The 16,973-nt window shown below is 43.6% G+C and overlaps 1 protein-coding gene across 1 annotated transcript in view; it reads right to left on the bottom strand.

The window, feature by feature from the left end:
* The window catches only part of stxbp3 (syntaxin binding protein 3), an 80,853-nt gene extending 65,364 nt beyond the window's left edge, over positions 1–15,489 (bottom strand). Inside the window, exons 1-2 of the mRNA XM_068037578.1 lie at positions 15,196–15,489; positions 6,798–6,847 (exon numbers count right to left, since the gene is read on the bottom strand). Coding sequence (XP_067893679.1) covers positions 6,798–6,847; positions 15,196–15,238 — 93 coding nt within the window. The 5' untranslated portion in view covers positions 15,239–15,489. The remainder of the gene's footprint in view (positions 1–6,797; positions 6,848–15,195) is intronic.
* Positions 15,490–16,973: the final 1,484 nt, after the last annotated feature.

Raw genomic sequence — 16,973 nt, 5'->3', positions numbered from 1 at the left:
TCCCCACCTGACCACAGCAAGTGTATTTGTATTAAGGGTTTAACCCCTTGGTGTTTTATTTTTCAGATAACCAGACAGCGACAGATTTTTTAAAAAACAGAAAGTCAATTGTTTATTGATCAATACACCTTATCCTGAAATTGTCGCAACCTCATTCACTCTCTCTCGCACACAAAGAAGAAACAGATAGAGAAGGGAAAGAGATAGGTGGGTTTTAGTGGAAGAGAAGGGTTACAATAAACCTGTTGAATTCTCTTGAGATTCAACTTCTTGATAGTTGCAGGTCTGATATGATTGTAGATTTCTTTCTTGATTGAAGCTTCTGTTGAAGATGGTGGGTGACTTCCAGCTCTCTCTCAGCTGCATTATGCAGATGTCAAATTTTTCAGCACAGCAGGTGTTTCTGGCTTGCTGGAATGCCAGCTGTTACAAGTAGCTTCACCTTCTGGGTCAGTCTCTCTCTCTGGCTGTCTTTTTAAAGGTAAAACTGTCACTTCTCACCTCCTGTTAGGAGACATTTTGGTTTCCTACCCATGGTGATCGCACAATGGCCCAGGACATGGTTACTTCATACATCCTTTGTTTTAGAAGATGATATTCAGTTCTGGAATGTTTTTAGGATAGGTGTGAGATGGATTTCATTAACATCGTTTGGCTTTGAAGATTTGTTCTTTGTCAGTCTGTTTGAATACACAAAGGTTAATCACCTTTTCTACAGTCGCCATTTTGGACCATTGTTCACTATTTTAAAATAAAAGTTAATTTTTTAAAGACAGAGTCCGTTCTTTCATAACTCTTCAGACTTAGTCCGTGGATGTTGTATCATCGCACCTCTGATGTGCGTGACAATATATTACCCACACAAAAGGTGGTATAAATTACCAGAACAAAAGCAAAATATTGTGGATGCTGCCAATCTGAAATTAAGAACAGAAAATGCTGGAAATACTCAGGAGGTCAGGCAACATCTGTAGAGAGACAGACAGATGTCAAAAGGTAATCAACATGAAACTCTGTTTCTCTCTCCACAGCTGCTGAGTATTTCCAGCATTTTCTGTTTTTATATTGTTACCACCGAGGTGGGAGGAGTGCACTGTCCTTTCTAGTTCCACTTCACAGGTCACAACATATATTTAAATGTTTACCCAGTTAACGATACAGTCAACCACAGACTCTCTCTTTATTCTGGAATAAAATACACCAACCAGGTTTCTTTAATAAACAAAACTGTCAGTTTATTATAAGGCAAGCTATAATCAGTAACGAAGCAAAGCATTAACACACAGAGTGAAATATGAAAGTTCCCTTTGACCTTAGTCCTACACACACACACACACACACACACACACACACACACACACACACACACACACACACACACACACACACACACACACACACACACACACACGTTAACCAAAAGAATAGGGATTTTCTCTTTAGAGCTGTTACATAAAAAAGACAAAAAATAATACCATGGCAAAATACTTGGTAATTCTTGAAGAAAAAAAGATATGGAAAGATGTCAGTTGTCTCTTTTTGGTTTAGCATCCCAAATATGTGTAGACAGCTGTCAGTGGGATCTTTCTAGAACAGTTCTCTTCAGGTGACATTGAAGATCAGTTTGGCAGGTTTGCCCAGAGAAATGCAGCAGCAGGAGTTTCTGGCAATCCTTTCAGGAGGAATGTAGCATAAATTTCTCAATTTCTTACACTCGCTTCCAAGAACTTCTCAAAGATATGGAAAAGGCTGAGCTGGGGTTTTTCCTTGGCAGGTTGATTTTTAAACTCCTTTCAAAACACTCTCCACACCCCCAACTGACTATCCAAAGCGAAACCAAAAACAATATCTCAAGAGTCAAGCCTCCTGACCCCTATAAATCTTGACCTCTCACTTCTCTGTAAACATCTTCCCCAGGTCAAAAACCCCCCACTGGGTACTTATCTGAAGACAGGTGACTTCCAGTAAGGGTTATTTACATACCAAGTCCAAAAGACCTATCAATGACCTTTTTTTAAAAAAAAAAACGCAAAGTCCAGCATCAATGGAATCCTTTTCAGTTTTCCCAAATAAAACAATGTCCAATTCTAAAATACACGAGTCCTCAAAAAAATACTTAACAAAAATTACAGAAGCACCATCATAATAATATTCATAAATCAGTGCATTTTGAATAGAGAATAACAGATCTAAAGAAGTAAGAATAGGGATGACATTGGTAAGAAATGACCTCATCAGTGATGTGTCATCAACAGGTAAAAAATGTCTCACCAAAGTTTCAAGAACACTGAATTCGAGGGGGTCATTTTCAAACTGAATTATCTGAGGTCAGCCTCGTTTATCCTCTGACTTGTTAAACCAAACATCTCATTTCATTTACTGATAAACAGTTTCCATTATAAATGTCCTTTGATAATTCAAAAACCTTGCACTCCAAATCAGAACTAAATTAATGCAAACAGGAAATCCCGATTATTCTCTCGACTCACTAAACTAAATTTGCTGCGTGTTAGATGGATTTGCCACCCATCAACACACACTTTTCATTCTGCTGTCTTGCACTTTCTGGCATCTAACTTTTCTGCCCAGAATGTGTAATTATGAGCTCAATGCTCTTCTATGGACATGGTTTATTTTTGTTGTAAACCCTGAAGAGTGGTGAATTCAGGGGAAAATGATCTAAATCTGTCATCCACTCCATCATCCATAAACTTTTGTGATGCCTTTCAATCTTTGATTGTGTGCAGCAATTTCCATGCCTGACAGCCATTTCACGAACAATGTTAAATTTATGGATAGTCAAAATAGCTAAGAATCAAGACATTTCAGCATAAAAGGTATTTTCATTGAGCTGTTGGAAGAAACATTAGAGATTATTCAGATTTGATGAGAAGCATTAGAGATAATTCTAATTTGAATACAATATAAGCTTCTTATCCAGATTCTAGACATACCAGGAAAAAACATGCATCTATATAGCATCTTTCACTTTGAAACACCCCAAAGTTGTTCACACAACAAATTTTTAACTGTTGTTAGTCAGGTAACAAGACCATTGTACAATCAAATTATACAGTTTAAACTACTGCAGGCTGTGTGTTTCTGAATATTCACAATTAGTGCTAGTTCAATAATCAAGTATGCCAAGCTTGCTATACTCTCAGCACTCCATGAACTGCTTTGCTTGTGCTGGGATGAGGGAACAATACCACAGGACATGCGCGATGCCAATATCATCACCCTCTGTAAGAACAAGGGTGACCACGGTGACTGCAACAACTACTGTGGAATCTCCCTGATCAGCACAGTGGGGAAAGCCTTCGCTCAAGTCGTTTTAAGCAGACTTCAGAAGCTGGCTGAGCGCGTCTACCCTGAGGCACAGTGCGGTTTTCGAGGAGAGAGATCCACCATTGACATGCTGTTCTCCCTTCGCCAGCTACAGAAGAAATGCCGCGAACAACGTATGCCCCTCTATGTTGCCTTCATAGATCTCACCAAAGCCTTTGACCTCGTCAGTAGATGTGGTCTCTTCAGATTACTAGCAAAGATCAGATGTCCACCAAAGCTACTAAGTATCATCACCTCATTCCATGACAATATGAAAGGCACAATTCAACATGGTGGCTCCTCATCAGACCCCTTTCCTATCCTGAGTGGTGTGAAACAGGACTGTGTTCTCGCACCCGCACTGTTTGGGATCTTCTTCTCACTGCTGCTCTCACATGCGTTTAACTCTTCAGAAGGAATTTTCTGCCACACAAGATCAGATGGCAGATTGTTCAACCTTGCCCGTCTTAGAGCAAAGACCAAAGTACGGAAAGTCCTCATCAGGGAACTCCTCTTTGCTGACGATGCTGCATTAACATCCCACACTGAAGAGTGTCTGCAGAGACCGATCCACAGGCTTGTGGCTGCCTGCAACAAATTTGACCGAACCATCAGTTTCAAGAAAACAAACATCATGGGACAGGACGTTAGAAATGCTCCATCAATCAATATCGGCTACCACGCTCTGGAAGTGGTTCAAAAGTTCATCTACCTGGGCTCAACCATTACCAGCAACCTGTCCCTCGATGCAGAAATCAACAAGCACATGGGAAAGGCTTCCACTGCTATGTCCAGACTGGCCAAGAGAGTGTGGGAGAATGGCGCACTGACACAGAACACTAAAGTCCGAGTGTTTCAAGCTTGTGTCCTCAGTACCTTGCTCTATGGCAGCAAGGCCTGGACACCGTATGTCAACCAAGATCAACGTCTCAACGCATTCCATCTTCGCTGCCTCCGGAGAATCCTTGGCATCAGGTGGCAGGACCGTATCTCCAACGCAGAAGTCCTCGAGGCAGCCAACATCCCCTGCATGTACGCCCTACTGAGCCAGCGGCGCTTGAGATGGCTTGGCCATGTGAGCCGCATGTAAGATGGCAGGATCTCCAAGGACGTATTGCACAGCGAGCTCTTATCTGGTATCAGACCCATCGGCCGTCCATGTCTCCACTTTAAAGACGTTTGCAAATGCAACATGAAGTCTTGCAACATTGACCACAGGTCGTGGGAGCCAGTTGCCAGCGATCACTAGAGCTGGCAGATAGCTATAGAGGCGGGGCTGAAGAGAGGCGAGTCGAAGAGACTCAGCAGTTGGCAGGAAAAGAGACAGAAGTGTTAGGAGAAAGCCAACTGTGTAACAGCCCCGACAACCAACTTGACCTGCAGCATCTGTGGAAGAGTCTGTCACTCTAGAATTGGTCTTTATAGCCACTCCAGACACTGCTCCACAAACCACTGACCACCTCTAGGTGCTTACCCATTGTCTTTCGAGAGAGAAGGTAGGAAGTACAGAAGGTCAGAGGGACTTTGGTGTACTGAAGACAGCAGCATAGGTAGATAAGGTGGTTAGGAAGACATATGGGATACTTGCCTTTATTAGCCGAGGCACAGAATATAAGAGCAGGGAGGTTATGATGGAGCTGTATAAAACGCTAGTTAGGCCACAGCTGGAGTACTGTGTACAGTTCTGGGCACCACACTGTAGAAAGGATGTGACTGCACTGGAGAGAGGGTGCAGAGGAGATTTCCCAGGATGTTGCCTGGGCTGGAGCATTTCAGCTATGAAGAGACACTGAAAAGGCTGGGGTTGTTTTCCTTAGACCAGGGAAGGCTAAGGGGGGACATAATTGAGGTATACAAAATTATGAGGGGCATTGATAGGTTAGATAGGAAGAAACTTTTTCCCTTAGCGGAGGGGTCAATAACCAGGGGGCATAGATTTAAGGTAAGGGGAAAAGGTTTAGAGGGGATTTGAGGAAAAAATATTTCACTGAGGGCGGTTGGAATCTGGCATGCACTGCCTGAACAGGTGGTAGAGGCAGGAACGCTCACAACATTTAAGAAGTATATCGATGAGTACGTGAAATGCCATAGCATACAAGGCTATGGGCCAGGTGCTGGAAAATGGGATTAGAATAATTAGGTACTTGATGGCCGGCATAGACACGATGGGCCGAAGGGCCTGTTTCTGTGCTGTATAACTCTATGGCTCACTCTGTACACTACTATTACACCTCCAATATCACATTTGATAAGTGTATTCGCACTCAGTCTCTTTTGGTGTGCTCTTGGTACACAGAGAGTGGATAGTATTAAGAGCACTGTAGATGCCTCAGTTCATCCAAACTATATGTCTTGCATTCATTACTTTTTAAAAAATGTATGAGGCTTCATGTGAGAACATAAAACTTTCAAACACTTGTTTTATCTCCCTCTGAACACATATTAACCACACACCTTACATCTCCAAAAGGGAGGAAAAGGCAGCCTCTGCTCCACTGTTGCTCTCAACTAGTCATTCCAAGCTGTGTAGAATAGTGGCCCACTGGAAATCATTTCCCCTCCTTATTCAGCACAGAAGACACTTAGCAGGGAATTTTTTGCTGACGGTGGGCGTCTCAACATCGGGGGAAACTGATGCCGAGATCCCCGCATCGCCCCTTTTCCGGAAGGCCCGCTGAATTCAGTGCCAATCAAGCACTTAAGTGGACGGCAGCAGGCCTTCCATAGGAATAGGACCCCGTCACCGGACGTCCCGCTCTTGAATAGCTGCTGACCACCATGGAGGCGGTGGCTGCTGCTGGGGATGACTATCCTGGAGGCTGAGGATCATTGCTGGACCCAGGCGAGGTAGGTCAGGGCGGGAGGGTTCTCGCGGGGTGTCAGCAGCAAGGGCAGCAGGGTGGCCCTCAGCACACCCCCCTCCCACCCTTCCTGATGCCGGGTCCCTTGTTCAGGTACTAAATGTCTCTGAACGAGGGACGCCTCACCCCGGAGCCGGGAAGCAGCCCACACGGTTTTAGTGCTGTGCTTCCCGTGCGGCGACAGGGCCGCCCACCCCAATGGTAATTGCGGCTGCGGCGGGAAGAGGCCCTTTATTGGGGGTTAATTACCCAGTTAAGGGCCTGAATTTGCGGCAGGGCAGGAAGGCAGTTCATAGGCCTTCCCGCCCCCGACTAAATTTCGGCGGAGGCGGGATGGTAGCGGGAACCCCACCACCATCCCACCTGATTTTATGCTCTCTCCACTTCCAAACCCGCCGCGGGGGAAGAGGATAAAATTCCCCTGGCAAAGTGAGGGGAACTGAACCCAAATTCCATCAGTCCATGGTGTCACGTGCTGGGTGGCGTATCAAAATCAGCAGACATTCATCAATAACCTTTTTTTTTAAAAAGCCATAAATTATTCATCAAACATGCTCAAACATTAAATCAGATTAACTATTATATGCTGTAATCAAGTACTTGCCACACCTTCCATTCTCCTTCTTGCATACAGTCATCTATCACAAGTTTCTTGATCTCTGCAAGAAAAAAAATTGCAATTGAAAACGTTCTTCATCAAATAGAAAGGTAATTCCTAGCTGAGCTCTGGATTATAGCAGGTCCTCTAATGTTTCTAAAAGCATTTTCTACATCACCTCATTTAAGTATTTGTGCAAAGATTTATAAAGTAGCATATCAAAAACCATAGCCTAGTCTTCATCTCTATATGATCGCTTTTAACCCAAGTCTTTCAGTTGCCCACTATATACTTGCAATGTTCAACATGTGGCTAATCACACCTGAAGTGACTCGTTCCCATTCTGTTCAAAAGATTATTTTGGAAATTTGTCTATTAATCTGCCCATGGATGATCATATTGGCTGTTTAGTGAAAAATTTTAGGTCCACAAAAAATTTTGGAATTTATCGTAATGTTTGCCTAACTTATCTTTGATGCAGAAGAGCTTCTGCTGTCTTAAAGAGTTAAATTCCATTCCCTTAAATAAGTTGGAGATTAAACATTTTGGGTGTTAATCAGGAGAAAATTCAGTGTAAGGGGTAAACATGAAAATTATTCATGAGTAAGTTACAGCTAATAACAGAGTCAGTGATGTGCAACATTTTACATTTAGCTTAAGCAAACATCAGGTTAAAGTTTGTGCTCACCCTTAAATACAACTGATATGACTGGTGTTGCGATCAGGTGAGGAGGGGGTCACAAGGCTCCCCTCTTGTCCTTCCTCGTATTTGAGTTTATTCCTTTTTAAGCAGAACTTCAGTGAGTGGTAACCTTTTCAGAAGGGTCACTGACCCGAAACGTTAACTCTGCTTCTCTTTCCACAGATGCTGCCAGACCTGCTGAGTGGTTCCAGCATTTCTTGTTTTTATAACCTTTTATCTTTGTTTTGATTGTAAAAGAACCAAATGGACAGATTTTCTTCAGTTTAAACAAGAAACAGGTGAGTTTATTATACTTAATCTAAACCAGATCTAAAAATAGTAAAATTACACTACACATTCATGCACACACTCACAAATAGATTACAGAGTGATGAGGGGTAGATTTGTGGTTGGATTAGAGTCCAGAGCAAATAGAAATTAATACATAGTCTGTGGCCTTGGATGATTCCATTATCTTCCGGTTGATATTGTTTTCCTGAAGTCTTTGGCTGGAAAATGTGCAGTTTGTGGTTGGCCCACCTGGTTCAGGCTTTTCTTGTAGGCAGAATTGTAGCTGGCTTTCTTCCCCTGGTGTCTTTGCCTTGGATCCAGCATCTAGGCTTCGCATGAAGTCTTCTGGAGAGAGAGACACACACACACACACCCCTTCTGGCTTCTGCACAGAATGAGTCACTGGCTTGACTTGTCCAAGGGAAAACTCCTAGCTTTCACAGAGATGGACAGTCACATGATTGTCTGGAACCTTCTAATGAGATTCAAGTAAAGGAATTTCAGTCCCTTAGGCCTCAGGATGTTAACATTTTTTTTTCTTTGGCCTCCTTATCTCGAGAGACAATGGGTAAGCGCCTGGAGCTGGTCAGTGGTGTGTGGAGCAGCGCCTGGAGTGGCTATAAGGGCCAATTCTAGAGTGACAGGCTCTTCCACAGGTGCTGCAGAAAAATTTGTTTGTCAGGGCTGTTACACAGTTGGCTCTCCACTTGCGCTTCTGTCTTTTTTCCTGCCAACCGCTAAGTCTCTTCGACTCGCCACACTTTAGTCCCGCCTTTATGGCTGCCCGCCAGCTCTGGCGAACGCTGGCAACTGACTCCCACGACTTGTGATCAATGTCACAGGATTTCATGTCGCGTTTGTAGACGTCTTTAAAGCGGAGACATGGACGGCCGGTGGGTCTGATACCAATGGCGAGCTCGCTGTACAATGTGCCTTTGGGGATCCTGCCATCTTCCATGCGGCTCACATGGCCAATTTGGAAACTTGGCTCTTTCAAGGTCAATGTGCCACAATGGCTTTGCATGTCCTGCTAACGAACGCTATTTCCTATGGCTCATTCAATAGAGTAAGCATTTGTCTTGGGCACAGGCTCATTAGACATGGGTCTCCTCTTTGAGGCCTTGGAATGTGTACGGTGTTCAAATGCAGATTGCAATGCCCATCTTGGCTGCCAGCCTTTTTAAAAAAAAAATTTAACTGTAGAATTTCAGCTCTTTCTGTTTCATTAGACGTTTAATGTAGGTTTCCAATCAATGATTTAAAAAATCCTCCTTTTGCAAAGAAAGTTTCCGTGACATTGGTTACAAAAGACAGTGGAATTTTTCATAATTCTTAATAACAATTAATCATGGGAAGAAGATTCAACGTCATGTTTTAAATAATAACATAACTGCTATGAATCCCAGTATTTACAGTGGCCACATTCCATTCGGAATTGTCTTTTAACAGCCATTTTGCATTTTCTCCTTTCTGAAATACTTCACAGTCACAGGGTTAAAATTTCTCAATAACATGCCTTCCTACGAACTGTATCAAATTTATATTATGACAGCTTAATCTATTTAGCCTAAATTCCATTTAAGGGTTTCTCAATCTGAGACCATGGAAAATGGGGTAGGACAGAGAAAAGTAATTTCTAATCACAATTGCATAAATCACCATTTTACTTCACTGATATGATTCACACAACAGTGATACAACAGCACATTTTCTGCGTAATTTACTTAGCAGGTGAGAAAACATAAATTTTAACAGGTGTATAATTAATCTTTTGACTAGTAACATTACCACATTACAAGAAGGATGTGATTGCTGTAGAAAGGGTACAAAAGAGACTTTCGAGCATGTTACCATGATTGGAAAACTTTAGCTATGAGGAAAAATTGGATAGGCTGGGGTTATTTTCTACAGAACAGGGGAGGCTAAGGGGTGATTTAATTGAGGCATACTAAATCTTGAGAGCCCTAGATAGAGTGGGTAGGAAGGACCTATTTCCCTTGGCAAAGAGGTCATTAACCAGGGGGAATCAATTTAAGGAAGGAACAGAGGGAAGTTTAGGAAAAATGTTTTCACTCAGAGGGTGGTGGGATCCGGAATTCACTGCCTGAAAGGGTGGTGAAGGCAGAAACCTTCATTGCATTTAAAAAGTACTTGGAAATGCATTTTAAGGGCTGAATGGCCTATACCTGTTCCTATGTTCTTCCTTCCTAGATCTAGTGAAATTGTTCATAGAGTCATTAGAATCATTACAGTACAGAAGGAGGCCATTCGGCCCACTGAGTCCTTGCTGGACCATGCTCATTAAATTTACATTTTTTGGAAAGGCTTGGAGAATTAGAACTGAGAAATGTAGACTCGGAGGGTATATGACAGGTTTTTAAAATTATGAAAAGCAGTTTGGAGATATTCAAATGTATATAGTGTATGTATATATAGTGTAAACTGATAGTAAGTCTGGAGGGCATGCCTACACAATGGATTGTTAAAACGTCACACAGGCTGTCAAGGAGTGTTCTTTTGTCAGGGGTTTGTTATCCTGTGGAATAAAATGTGGGTCTCGCTTAGGGTCACCTAGACATGCATCTTCTGGAATGTGCTTCGCTGTCTTGTGGAAATTGTGGAGCAATTTATCAGACTTTTCCTGATCGTGGCCACAGACTGGAGCTAGTGTAACCAGCATTTGAAGGTATCATACGTGATTGCTGACTAATGTCTGGTAGTCTTTTAGCCTATTTCAAAAGAAGGTCACCTGTTATCCCCAGAGTGCACTTTATAACTTTTTAAAATCCATTTTTCTGCTAAAGTGGTATTGCAAACTCAAAACCTGTGCTCAATTGCACTACAAAGGATGTGTTTCACATTCTACACATTTTATCCTTGTTTATAAAATGCCACAACAATTCCTAGTTAACTAATCAACTGGATACCCTCCAAAGGGACAAATGACACATGATTTATGTACAGTTTATTAGTTATATTTACTGATCTACATTGGTAGCATCTATTATATTGACACTTCAACCTATTAATATCATATACACAATTGACTTCAGTCTCTGCAGACAGATGGTATACTGCATCTCTTAATACTGAATCAAGTTTTTGAGAATTAATTTACTGTTATGTCATGCTAGGTGGTCATTATATACAGATACCTTTAGCTTCCAATATTAGTAGACAGATTTCTGTAACAAAACTGTACTGAACAGAACAATGGATTTTACAAGATACAATTGATCAAAATCATTACAGAAACGCTCAATGAGATGTAATTATAACCATGACATAGAGTCATAGCATAACACAGCACAGAAACAGGCCCTTCGGCCCATCATGTCTATGCTGGTCATCAAGCACCTAACTATTCTAATCCAATTTTCCAGCACTTGGTCCATAGCCTAGTATGCTATGGCGTTTCAAATGCTTATCTAAATACTTCTTAAATGTTCTGAGGGTTCCTGCCTCTACCACCTCTTTAGGCAGTGTGTTCTAGATTCCAACCATCCTCTGGGTAAACATTTTTTTCCTCAAACTCCCTCTAAACCTTTTCCCCTTACCTTAAATCTATGCCCCCTGGTTATTGACCCCTCTGCTAAGGGAAAAAGTTTCTTCCTATCTAACCTATCAATGCCCCTCATAATTTTGTATACCTCAATTATGACCCCCTCAGCCTTCTCTGCTCTAAGGAAAACAACCCTAGCCTTTTCAGTCTCTCTTCATAGCTGAAATGCTCCAGCCAGGCAACATCCTGGTGAATCTCCTCTGCATCGTCTACAATACAATCACATCCTTCCTATCGTGTGGTGCCCAGAACTGTACAAAGTACTCCAGCTGTGGCCTAACTAGCGTTTTATACAGCTCCACCATAACATCCCTGCTCTTATATTCTATGCCTTGGCTGATAAAGGCAAGTATACCATATGCCTTCCTAACCACCCAATCTACCTGTGCTGCTGCCTTCAGTGATCTATGGACAAGTACACCAAGATCCCTCTGACCTTCTGTACTTCCTAGGGTCCTACCATCCATTGTATATTCCTTTGTCTTGTTAGTCCTCCCAAAATACATCACTTCACACTTCTCAGAATTAAATTCCATTTGCCACAGCTCTGCCCATCTTGCCAGCCCATCTATATCGTCCTGTAATCTAAGGCTTTCCTCCACATTATTTACTTATTATTTATTTTCATGTCTGCTTCAGTAAGTTTCTGGTCAATGATGACCTCTAGTATGATGATGGTGGGGGATTTGGCAATGGTGCTGAAAATCAGAGGTTCTTTTGGGAGATGGTCATTACCTGACACCTACGTTGCACAATAGTTACATACCTTATGGATTTTGTCCACATCTTGCTATAATCTGACATGGGTGCATCATTACTGGAGCAGCTGCAAATGGAGCTCAGCACCTGTAGAATCATCAATGAGCAGTCTCACTCCTGACCTTGGAATGGAGGGAAAGTTATTTGTGAAGATGCTGCCCTGAGGAACTCCTGGGCCTGTGATAATTGTTCTCCAACAACCCCACCCCCAATGGCTTCACCTTTCCTAGGGCTCCTTGCTGCCATTCTTAGTCAAATGCATATAATTTGTTAAATACATTACTGCTTTCCACAACTATCATTGCATAACATGTAAATGATATATTACTAACATTTAAGGTGCCTGCCAATATGGAAAGAGTGCCTCTTTAAAAAGTTCAATATGTATCCCAGTGCTTTCACACCAGAGCAGTACAGGATATTTCTACATTATTCCGCATGATAGTAAGAAGTGGGGACTGCATTAGATACAGTGAAGGCTATGGATCCTGATAATATTCTGACTAGTGCTGACAATCTGCCCACCAGAACTAGCCACTCGTTGGCCAAGCTATTCCAGTTCAGTTATATATTGGCATCTACCCGACAATGTGGAAGATTGCCCAAGTATGTCGTGTCCACAAAAAGCAGGATAAATATGACCCTGTCAATTACTATTAACAGTCTCTTCCCAATCATCAGCAAAGCAATGGAAGGATAGAGCCATCAAATAACACCTTTTCAATCAATAACCTGCTTCCCAGTGCTCAGTTCACAATCTGTCAGAACCAGTTGGCTCTCGATGTCATCACAATCGCGATCCAGACACACGCAAAAGCTGAATTCCAAAAGACGGATGAAAGTTGTTGCCCTTAACCTCAAGGTGCATTGACTGAGTATGGCACCAAGGAGCCCTAGCAATGCTGAAGTCAATGGGGGCGGGGTCAAAGGGAAAATCCTCTAGTGGTTGGAGTCAATGGTGACTCAAAGTAAAATGATGAGAGGTTGTCAGAGGACAATCATCACAGGCCCAGGCGATCAATGCAGGAGTTCCTCGGGGCATCATCCCAATAATCTTTGGCTGCTTGACAAATAACTTTCCCTCCATTACAAAGACAACAGTGAGGCTGCTCACTTATGATTCTACAGTGTTCCGCTCCATTTGCAACTGCTCCAGTAATGATGGACCCATATCAGATTACAGCGGGATGTGGACAACATCCATAAGGCATGTAACCATTGTACAACGTAAGTGCCAGGTAATGACTATCTCCCAAAAGAACCCTCGGCAGAATCATCATTGTCAAATCCCCCACCATCAACATACTAGGCCAGAATCGTAACTGAAGCAGACATGTCACAATTACAACAGCAGGGCAGAGACTGGATACTCTGTAACAGGTTTCTCTTAGCCTGACTGCTCAATTCCTCTCCAGCACCTGCAAAGCTGAAGTCAGAGTGTGGCTGGATATTGACCATTGGCCTGGTTGGGTGCAGCTATATCCATACTCAAGAAGCTCAACCCCCTCCAGAACACAACAGTCCACTTCATCAACATCCCTGCCACTAGATTCAATAAGCACACCCCACAGCCACAAGCATACTAGCTAGTACTATATACAGGATGCATAGCAACAATTCACCAGATCATTTTACCAGCACCTCCCAGCCCTGCAACCTGGACAAGAGCAGCAAAATCATAGGAATACCGTCACCTCCGAATGGTACTCCAAGTTACACGCCCTGACGTGAACATATATCACTGTTCCTTTGTCACTGGGTCAAAACCTAATACCATTGTTGGGTCACCATCACCAACCACAAGGACTGCAGCTGTTCAAAGAGAAGAACCATGTTCCCAGGCAGCTAAATATGGGCAGTAAACATGGCTTTTGCCAGCATTGTGCACATCCTGAGAAATTAAGACTTCTGATTTTTTGTTTGTTTGATAAGAGCATAAGAAATAGGAGCAGGCACGGGCCATACGGTCCCTCAAGCCTGCTCCGCCATTCAGTAAGATCATAGCTGATCTTTCCCAGCCGATTCCATAACCCCTGTCTATTGAACTCAGCTTTGAAAATACTCAATAACAGAGCACCCACAGCCCTCTGTGGAGAATTCCAAAGATTTACAACCCTCTGAATGACGACATTTCTCCTTATCTCCGCCCTAAAGAGCCGACCCATTATCTTAAGACTATGCCCAGTGTTCTAGATTCCCAGCCAGGGGAAAACAGCCTCTCAGCCTCCTTTTTGTGTCAATTTTCTCCCTTCATCTAATCCTCTTCCTGTAGGGCATAATTTTTTATAATTACAAAGTGTGCTGCAGAACTTCACCCAAACAATAATTATTGGAAAAGTAAGTGGCTTCCTGCTATTCAGCACAGGGTGCATCACAGCCAAGGTCGCTACTACCTTGGCCTATCTGCAATTCCCACTGAAGTTACAATACAGAAGCCCAACCCAAAATGTCCAAATCCCTAATTCAGGGCCAACCCCAGTGTGATCTGAGCTCAGGTCAGCAATTCAGCACAGGCCTGAATAACACCAGCTCAGCCTTGACAAAACTTTCGAATCAGTTTGATCGACTCATGCAGTAGTTTGCAGCTTTGCGGGCTGGGCCTGTGCACACAGCACAGTGCTGAAGAACAGGACTGTCACTCAGAAAGCTCAACAAACCCCCACCCCAGTAAGACAGTCAGCTTCACTCAACTCTGCTTGTTTTCACAGCTGACCAGACGGGTCACAGAGTTTTCTTAAAGAGAAACACACACACACAAAATGGTGACTAAACAAAAAGTGATGGACTACTGGAACATGGTGCAGAAACTTCTTTCAATTTGTTAGTCTTCCCCTCCCCCTCTCAATGTGACCTTTCTGCATCTTCGGCCACAAAAACAGAACCTTGTTTTTCAATTCAGTCATTCAAATTGCAGCCTCGGCTCGGCACAGTGAGTGACCAGAGATTCCGGCCGAAAGCTCGGCTCTCAGACCAGGATTGTCTCCGCCAACTTGTTGCCTCCGATCGAGCACTTCCGCGTTAGTCAGCGGGCTCCGGGCGGAGAGTGCAGTCCGGCTTCAGCCCGGGGAGGGGAGTGGGGATAGCGGGTCCGCAGCTCTGCCGGTCTATAACTTACTCTGCCACACTATTCTCTTCAGACTGTGCTCCGCAGTTGCCATCTTTACTCTTCCAGACAAACCCCCAAATGACGTGAGGCTGAGAGCGAATCGCGAACTTCAACCTGGCAGCTGTAGCCTTTAGGGAACAGCACTGAACACACAGGCAGTGCAAAGAGGCAAACTCCAAACCAGGACCTTTACAGATACTGAACACAGGCAGTGCAAAGAGGCAAACTCCAAACCAGGACCTTTACAGATACTGAACACAGTTCTTCTTCTTCTTTTGGCGCGCCTGGAGGTGGTCAGTGGTTTGTGAAGCAGCGCCTGGAGTGGCTATAAAGGCCAATTCTGGACACAGTGCAGAGAGGCAAACTCCAAACCAGGACCTTTACAGATACTGAACACAGTGCAAAGAGGCAAACTCCAAACCAGGACCTTTACAGATACTGAACACAGTGCAAAGAGGCAAACTCCAAACCAGGACCTTTACAGATACTGAACACAGGCAGTGCAAAGAGGCAAACTCCAAACCAGGACCTTTACAGATACTGAACACAGGCAGTGCAAAGAGGCAAACTCCAAACCAGGACCTTTACAGATACTGAACACAGGCAGTGCAAAGAGGCAAACTCCAAACCAGGACCTTTACAGATACTGAACACAGGCAGTGCAAAGAGGCAAACTCCAAACCAGGACCTTTACAGATACTGAACACAGTGCAGAGAGGCAAACTCCAAACCAGGACCTTTACAGATACTGAACACAGTGCAGAGAGGCAAACTCCAAACCAGGACCTTTACAGATACTGAACACAGTGCAGAAAGGCAAACTCCAAAACACTGAACAAAGTGCAGAGAGGCAAACTCCAAACTAGGACCTTTGCAAACACTGAACACACTGCAGACAGAAAAACTCCAAACCAGGACCTTTACAGATGCTGCCGAATCTGCTGAGTATTTCCAGCGTTTCTTGTTTTTATTTCACTTAAACTAATTGCTGTGGTAAGGGGTGTGGGTCGTTCCCACTGTTCAACTCCCAACTGACTGCAGCACGTGTTTCTGTTATTAGGGTTTTAACTCATTTTGTTTTAATTTATCAAATAAACAGACAGCGACAAGTTTTCTTGTAGATTATTTTTATTCATTCATGGGATTTGGGCGTCGCTGGCCAGACCAGCATTTATTGCAAATCCCTAATTGCCCTTGAGGAGGTGGTGGTGAGTTGCCTTCTTGAACGGCTGCAGTCCATGTGGGGTAGGTACACCCACAGTGCTGTTAGGAAGGGAGTTCCAGGATTTTGACTCAGCGACAGTGAAGGAATGGCGATATAGTTCCAAGTCAGGATGGTGTGTGACTTGCAGGGGAACTTGCAGGTGGTGGTGTTCCCATGTATTTGCTGCCCTTGTCCTTCTAGTTGGTAGAGGTCACGGGTTTGCAATGTGCTGCCAAAGGAGCCTTGGTGCATTGCTGCAGTGCATCTTGCTGCAGTGCGTCGGTGGTGGAGGGAGTGAATGTTTGTAGATGGGGTGCCAATCAAGCGGGCTGCTTTGTCCTGGATGGTGTTGAGCTTCTTGAGTATTGTTGGAGCTGCACCCATCCAGGCAAGTGGAGAGTATTCCATCACACTCCTGACTTGTGCCTTGTAGATGGTGGACAGGCTTTGGGGTGTCAGGAGGTGAGTTACACGCCTCAGGATTCCTAGCCTCTGACCTGCTCTTGTAGCTACGGTTTTTATATGGCTGCTCCAGTTCAGTTTCTGGTCAATGGTAGCCCCTAGGATGTTGATAGTGGGGGAT

The sequence above is a fragment of the Heterodontus francisci genome, chromosome 8 (assembly GCF_036365525.1).
Source record: "Heterodontus francisci isolate sHetFra1 chromosome 8, sHetFra1.hap1, whole genome shotgun sequence".
NCBI classification, from domain to species: domain Eukaryota; kingdom Metazoa; phylum Chordata; class Chondrichthyes; order Heterodontiformes; family Heterodontidae; genus Heterodontus; species Heterodontus francisci.
Note: the sequence above shows the minus strand (reverse complement) of the source record. Positions and strands in the feature narration are given on the sequence as shown.